The 7,805-nt window shown below is 40.5% G+C and overlaps 1 protein-coding gene across 1 annotated transcript; it reads right to left on the bottom strand.

Annotated features, from left to right (window-relative positions):
• Positions 1-614: 614 nt before the first annotated feature.
• NAT9 (N-acetyltransferase 9 (putative)) lies at positions 615-7,103 on the bottom strand. The gene is made up of 6 exons (XM_018568385.1): positions 7,073-7,103; positions 5,957-6,094; positions 4,622-4,681; positions 4,442-4,536; positions 1,657-1,737; positions 615-746 (listed from the first exon to the last, which is right to left on the bottom strand). Exons 1-6 carry the CDS (start codon positions 7,101-7,103, stop codon positions 615-617), a joined length of 537 nt encoding a protein of 178 aa, XP_018423887.1.
• Between the last annotated feature and the right edge of the window lie 702 nt (positions 7,104-7,805).

Here is a 7,805-nt window from a genome sequence, read left to right as displayed (position 1 = left end):
CTGGATTGTACCTGTAAGTTTATTTTAAGCTTAAAAAAAAAAAAAAAAAAGCGGTAAAAACGTGACAAAACGCAATGCACCCTGTTCCAGATCTGGTTTCCCCATTGGAAGATTTCCCCTCACCTGTTGTTCTGTAGCAAAGCTGTATAATTTTGGTCTTCCCATCACTTTCTGTCTTGGTAACAGTAGTCACCAGCACAAATAGAGAGGGTAGATCTACCTGGCAGGAATGCAGACTGCAATATAACCTGGGAAAGGGTTGTAATTCTTCCCTACTCTATTTAAAACTAAGCAGAATAGGATTTGACTATACAGCACAAACACAAGCAGTACTCCAGACCAGGAAACATCTACCATAAAGACCTCCCCCCCCCCCAAAATTTATCCATTATTTTTTGACTTACAATTGATTATGTGAAATCCTTTTGCTCCGTGTCTCTCAGTGCTGCATCCCTGAACTTCTGGTGGTGGTGCCCATACTGGACACATAAATATATCCCATGACTGCTTGATTCATTTCTGATTCAACAGCCTTTGCAGCATGCCAACATGCATATGTGCTTAGTATGATTCACGTGATTCACGTACAGCACTGTCTCTGGAGCTGCTGTCAGTCAAATCACAAGGACGTGGAGCAGCTTGCAGTCCGGGGCTTCAGCGATGCCTGTTGGGGGTTGGCACATCAGGCTGTGAGCCAAGTCTGGAGCATGCTCATAAGGGTGGCATTGGCTGGGCTTCATGACACCCTGCAAGGCAACATAGCCACCTGTAAAAATGTTTTTTCACATGGTGGATTTAATAACAGTTCAAAGAAAATCATCTGTAATTTCCTAAAAAGGGCAAACATAGCAACCAATCAACTATCATTTTCGGAAGGTGGTCACCAATGGCATCCCCTGTATTTCTCCCATTACTGTTTTACTTTCAAGAGACCCTGTCGCCTCTGAAAAACGTGAAAGGAAAAGCATCCTGCCAAAGAAGCAGCCTAATAATTACCGGTCCAGTAAGTGGTGATACAACTTTGCTCTCTTGAAGAGCTCCAGCCACCACTGCTATCCAACTTTCCACGTGTGTCAGATAGTGTGTCCCTTGTGGGTGCAGTGGCTCCTCCTGCTGATCCCTACATAACTATTGTTTCCTGTAGTGAAACAGTTTAAAGTCCATATCTTGTTTTATTCCAAGGGTCTTCCGACATCACAGGTCCTTTCACCTCTTTTGGAGTCTCAGTGGGTGGTACTTAGGCCTATACTGGACAGCACATGTGTAATAACATGTCATCCAGTGTTCAGTGTATGAGTAGGCTGGCATGATGACTCACCCCCAGAGGGCGTCTCCTTGACAGCCTGCACTCATAGAAAGTAGGTTGAATGATGCTGGCCCCATGCTTTTTTTTTTTCATTGTATTATTGCTGGCTTGTTTCTTTCTTCCATATAAATTTATAAAAATTAATATATAAAACAAAATGAAGTTCTACTTCAAATGATACAATGAAATGGATCTCATCTCAGTTCAAACCAAACGATCAATCAATATATTTTTTTCTAAAATGACTGAGCACTGACCATACTCACCGCATCACTCACCTACTGCGCATTATTTATTTGCGGTTTCTGTGCCATTTTCAAATTGCTGTAGGATTGCCATGTAAAATGGACTGTGTTTAGAAGCAGCTGCCCTTCTTCTTCTGTCACTTTCCACTGCAAAGTCAGCTCCTGGAATACTGAACTAAAGGACACCTGATGAAGTGACATACACAATGTAATGATCAGAGGTTAATTATTGGAATATCTTCTTTTTTTTAATTGTTTTTATTTGGTTTTTGCAGAGGTTAAGGTACAACAGTACAACATACATCACCTGAGTTCCTACACTCAGGGGCACATCTTACATAACAGTTACAACAAAAACCTTCCTGTCCCCCTACCCCATCCCTCCCTACAACCAGAGCTGTGTGATCCGCATAACATTCATGTACTTCAACTTATAGGACTCCTGTTCAGAGCATTAATATGTGGGTTAGGAAAGCTCCTTTGGAATATCTTCTTTGAACTTTTCATTCTGCCTGCATCTGAATTATAATTTGGGGCTCCACTGATTGATGCAGCTGATGCTATTACTAGGGATGCACCAATACCGTTTGTTCGGTATTGAGTACAGATATTTTCTTTTCGGTACAGAGTACCAATACCGGTGCACCGATTATCAGGAAGTCAGGTGGCGGATCATGACCCTGATCCTAATTGCCTGTGAAGCCGGAGTTCTAGTGTAAGAAAACCGGCTTCACTTGCCAAGGCTGCCTGGCTTTCTGACAATACAGATACTGGTATCGGTAAAGGTGCATCCTCAGCTATTACTATTGCTTATAACCCCTTCCAATGGCCAAAGATCATCAATATTAACAACAACATTATCTTTTAATAGGTTATAGACTTGGTGTTTGCTCCTCATTATTATTCCTAAGGGCTTAAATCAAAAGGCTTTGGGCTCTGTCAATGTGTTTGCTTTTGACATCAGTTTGAACCCCTTTAAGATCATTCAGAATCCTCTGACAGGTGCATTTGACCTGCAGTTGACCTCCTTATGTTCTGTTTCAAGCTGCTTTAGAGTCAATAGACTTCAATTCTGAGATCATTTAGAATTCACTGCAGGGGCAGTTAACTGGCTTCAAGCTGCTTTTGCACTCCTATAGACTTGCATAGGGAGAGAAGCAATTCTGATGAAAATAAAAGGCCCTGATATTAACTCATGTTTCCATATTTTGTCAGTGTCCTTTATACAATATCTATATTTTGTATTTGCAAATAGCCAATACAGTTGTGATCTGCCAGCAAATTGCACAATTAGTCAGCAATCATACTGAATCACTGTCCAATGGGCAAACAAGTGATAAAGAAAGGGGGGAAGCTGCCTTAAGAAAACAGTGGCATCTCCATCCTGCCTATGCACTATTGGAAAGAAGTGGAAAGAAAGTGCTAGCCCTGCAAGGTTTAGCCTATTGGCGTGGCTGGCCAATTACATTAGGGAAGAGTCGGTATAGGTGATCTGACTACCAGACAGGCAGCTCCTACATTCCAGAGGATCTCCGCTGTCTCCTTGGTTTATGGTGTCAAATTGTAGGATTGTGAATTGGAGCATCACACTCCATTTAATAGTCCAGAAACATCTTTATTCAATGTAGGATTGAGGGGACGGTATAGAAATAATATAGAACTACACTATCCCCTTAACCCCACACTTAATAAAGATGCATCAGGTCTATTAAATGGAGTGTGGTGCTTCAATTCACAATCCTGCAATTTAGCTATGCAGCGTGGCAGTTGTGTATGAACAAGAAAGGCTTAACAGAATACAAATCCATTTGACATACATGTGTTGCAACTGCGTATTTCCCCATCTGCCCTGATTTTCATTTAAAATGAACATTGCTTTTCATGTTAGAAGTTGGTGCTAGTATTTTTCTTAAACTGCGGTTATTTTATATAAAACAAAGAACGTTACGTGTGCTGCCTGGCCAAACACAACCGAGACCACATGGTGATGCAGATAGTGATAAGGGTGGAGTTTAACATGTGCGCAAAAATGGTTCTAGCAGCAAAGGGTTAAGAAGGTAGTGACATCACTTCTCCTCCATAATAAACTAGAATGGACAAAAGTCCAGCTTTATTGTAGTAATGTCCAGATAGAAATCAAATGTAGTACAACAAACACCTCATCATGGTATCTCTCCAACGCCAGCGCTGGTGTGGGAGAGATACCATGGTGACGTATTTGCTGTACTAGATTTGATTTTTATCTGGAAATTACTACAATAAAGCTGGACTTTTGTGGATGTCTTTCTTTGTGCGGCTGATTGAACTGGGAATTGTTAGGGGAGTGGGAGAACACTACACGCATATCGGCCAACAGCCAGAGGTGGAATTGGAGCGGTGAGTTCTTGGTGCTTTTTTGGACAAAGTAGAATGGAGTTATTTATGTCAGCAGAAGAGGGTAGGATGCACTAATGTATGCTCTGTATTTGGAAGGACTTCCCCTATCACCCCCTCCAACCTTGTTGTGTTTTCATTTCACATCACTTGTGAAGGATATCTGCCCATTAAACCAGATGGTCCACAAAACCGCATGCATGGTCAGCTTTATATTGGTCAGCTATATATTACTATACAATATATAGTAATATATTGTATTACTAAATTGTAAGCTCTCACGAGCAGGGCCCTCCTAACTCTATTGTACTGAAATTGTATTGTATTGTAACTGTATTGTCTCCCCCGTTTTGTAAAGTGCTGCGCAAACTGCTGGCGCTATATAAATCCTGTATAATAATAATTTACCACATTTAGAAAGTAGTAGGCCTTGGTGTACAGGTGTTGTGCTATTTATATTGACTACAGAACACATAGACCTACTATTTGAGCTATGTAGGTACGTCGATGCCCTCACCTCCTGAAAATTAAATTTTTCGAACAGTCGAATACTCTGTATGTTCTCATGACCGATTTTCGCTTGAAATGTAGACATTCCCAAAAAGGAAACCCCTGCAAATGTAGTAATAGGTAAAGTCAACACAATTCAGGCTGAAATGGATGCTGGTTCTAGAAGTAAACAAATTGTAAATCTTACCATAGAATAACATGAGCCTCACAGACTCTTCACCAAACCCCCTCCCACGAGACTCAGGTTCTGGAAAGCCAAAATGCATCATTAGTAACAACACAAAGGACAGAGTTTGGCGGTAGGGAAGTTCTGACTATGATTCTGGTAAGACAAAGTTGATGACAGGAGGATAGTAAGTAAATAGAAATCAGAGGCATCTCAATTATGCATTACCTCTTTATCTTCATGCATCCTTTGAGACAGAGCATGCAACACAGTGAATTTTACATTAAAACAAATTTCTGGGCTCACTGTCACATCATTGAGGAGTCAATTTTATACCGGACTTTTCTAGGTTTAAAATAGAATTCTGCTTTATATATATATATTAGCAAGATGTAGAATTCTTATAAGATTGATGAATGAATTAGAGAAATCTGGCAGTGACATTTATTAAGGGCTGCTCAGAGTATGGCCATGTGAAGTGAAAGCTAATTAGGCAGGACACATAAAGGAAAAGACATTACGAGAGTGTGAATTGATGTGTTGTGTGTTTTCCATGAGATGAACAAGAAGATTCAAGACATTTGCATAACTAATGACAAGAGAGTTTCAGAGGCTACACACAGTTAAAGTGACATTAAACCCTCAGATTTTTTTTTAACATAAACCAATACTGTAATGTGTGCTCGCGCACGCAATTTTAAGGCTTGACATGTTTGGTGTCTTTTTACCCGACGTGACCCCGTCTTTTATATTTTACCAAAAAATTGGGTAATAATAAATGTTTTATCATTTAATATAGGGGAAACAGTTTTTTTTTATAAAATTTCGGTAATTTTTCCTTAATATAGTAAAAAAATAAAAACCCCAGTGGTGAATAAATACCACCAAAAGAAAGCTCTATCTGTCCCCAAAAAAGGTACAGCGTTGCATGACGGAATGAATGTCAGTCAAAGTACCGCAGCGCTGAATACTGAAAAATGGCCTGGATGGGAAGGGGGTTTAACACCGTGGATGTCAACTGGTTAATGTAGGTACGTCGATGGGGTATATGTGTGCACATTGGGTAAATTATGGTTATACATTTTCTTGAAATAAATTGATTTTTTTTATACTTTATGCCAATTTTGTTTGAAGAACATTTATGTGATCATATGGTTTCTCAGCTCATCTCTGATGTGTAGCCGAGTGGAACTTCTTCCAGTATTCATCTGCTTCCTCTTCCTAAACTACTTTTTAACATAAGTCTCCTGTATACTGTAAATCGCAAACTTGTAGCAGCAGCTAAAATGCATGGTGTATATATCATTTTATAATATAATATGCCCAGAGTTCTTCTTTAAATAATGACAGCCTTACCAGCAATCATGATTTCAATCTCTGCTAATGATGGATTTTTAGGATCAACTATGAACAAATTAACATCTCCCACCATGCACGCTTCTTCTGGGCATCCCTGATCCCATTTCGCAGCATCCAGAATGATGAAGGTACACTCTGAAATGTGAAGAGGAAAATGTTTTTCGTTTTCACAGGACAAAAGAGAGGAAGAGATGGGGCACGTGGCAGACTGGAGAACACAGTCTGCCCCTACTGACACTGTAATGAGTGTGGGAGGAATATTACACTGTACAAGCCACATACAAGCTATGCAGTTCAAAGACAAATACTCCTTTAAAAAATATACATCATTAGCTTTCTATTCTGGTAACGTATTGTCAACCTATAGCAGGTACATTTTTTTCTTTTTATTATTCAAAAGTTTTTATTATTTTCATTGAGGCATATACAATGACCATCAACATACTACAATATAACAGAACAACATAAAACAAAAAGACAGTCTTCGGGGGTTCCTTATTTTTCCATCTCTAGTATCTGGTCTCAATTGTCGACACAAGCCTACCGTTTTTAATTTCGGCTCAAGCTGGCCCCCTGCCCAGCTTCCCGCTCCAAACTTCGGCCTTAGCGGAACTATTCCTATTTTACCCCCTGAAGATATACCTACGTCCCATCTTGTTATCTTGGGGTTTAGCAATCACTCGACCGATGGTCAAAAACCCAGGGACTTGTCGACTATTCTTACCAGAAGCTTGTGTAAGAACAGTCGAGACCAGATTACTAGGTTATCCCTATTATAGTGTATCATCGACCTGAGACTGCCTTACAAAACCTAAAAACATAATAAAAAAATAAAAAAAACAACAAAAAGCAAAAAAAACAACAAAAAAAAACAAAAAAAAAAGAACAATGTGGTTATATAGCATCTGTTGCAATAGGTTTTAATTTTGAACATATTAAGATTTTTCTGGTCGGGGTGGGCTAGGGCTCGCCTTCGCTCCCTTCCTCTCATACTCCTACAGGATTTACATATGCCGCCCATAGTGCCCAGGTAAGCTCAAACTGTTCCATTTTGTCTTGGAGTATACTCGCCAATTTTTCATGAGTCATAATCCAAGACAGCTTAGTCCTAACCTGGCTCAGCGGTACCCTGGATGTCTTCCATGTTTTAGCAATCGTAACTTTAGCTGCCAGGAATATGAAATTTATCAATCTTCTAGAGTGTTTAGGAGTTTCAGGGATAGTAACATTAAGCAAGGCCAGCCTAGGGTCTCTCGGGACCCTTATGCCTACGACCCGGAAGATTAAATTAAAAACCCCTCCCCAAAAGTTTCGGATACGCGGACATGTCCACCATACATGGTACATAGTGCCCTCGAGCGCACATCCCCGAAAACATAAGAGCGATGTTCCCGGGTACATAAGTGCAAGTCTAGAGGGCACCAGGTACCACCTGGAGAATACTTTAAAGTTGGCTTCCGAGAGTGAGACATTAAGTAAGCCTCGGGTTGTCACCCTTGATCGACGTTTCCAATCCTCCTCCGAAGCCACCTCACCTAAGTCCTGATCCCAAGCTAACATATACGGCTGTTTAGGGGGAGAATCAAGCAGTATGGAGTACAACATGGAGATGGCTCCTCTCTGATTGTTGGCTTGGATATGCCAACGCTCGTATGGGCTAGGGCTTCCGCGGGAGTCCCCCCGTGAGAGTATAGTGTTTAAAAAATGCGTAATCTGACGAAAACGGAATAACTCCACAGTCGGCATGCCCAATTGCTCCCTGCAGTATTCCAACGTCAGGGGTCTCCCCAGTCTAAGATATTGATTAATTCTATATAACCCCTTATCTAGCCACCATTTGAAGGAT

Source organism: Nanorana parkeri, unplaced genomic scaffold (genome assembly GCF_000935625.1).
Source record: "Nanorana parkeri isolate BGI_ZX_2015 unplaced genomic scaffold, ASM93562v1 scaffold1182, whole genome shotgun sequence".
NCBI classification, from domain to species: domain Eukaryota; kingdom Metazoa; phylum Chordata; class Amphibia; order Anura; family Dicroglossidae; genus Nanorana; species Nanorana parkeri.
Note: the sequence above shows the minus strand (reverse complement) of the source record. Positions and strands in the feature narration are given on the sequence as shown.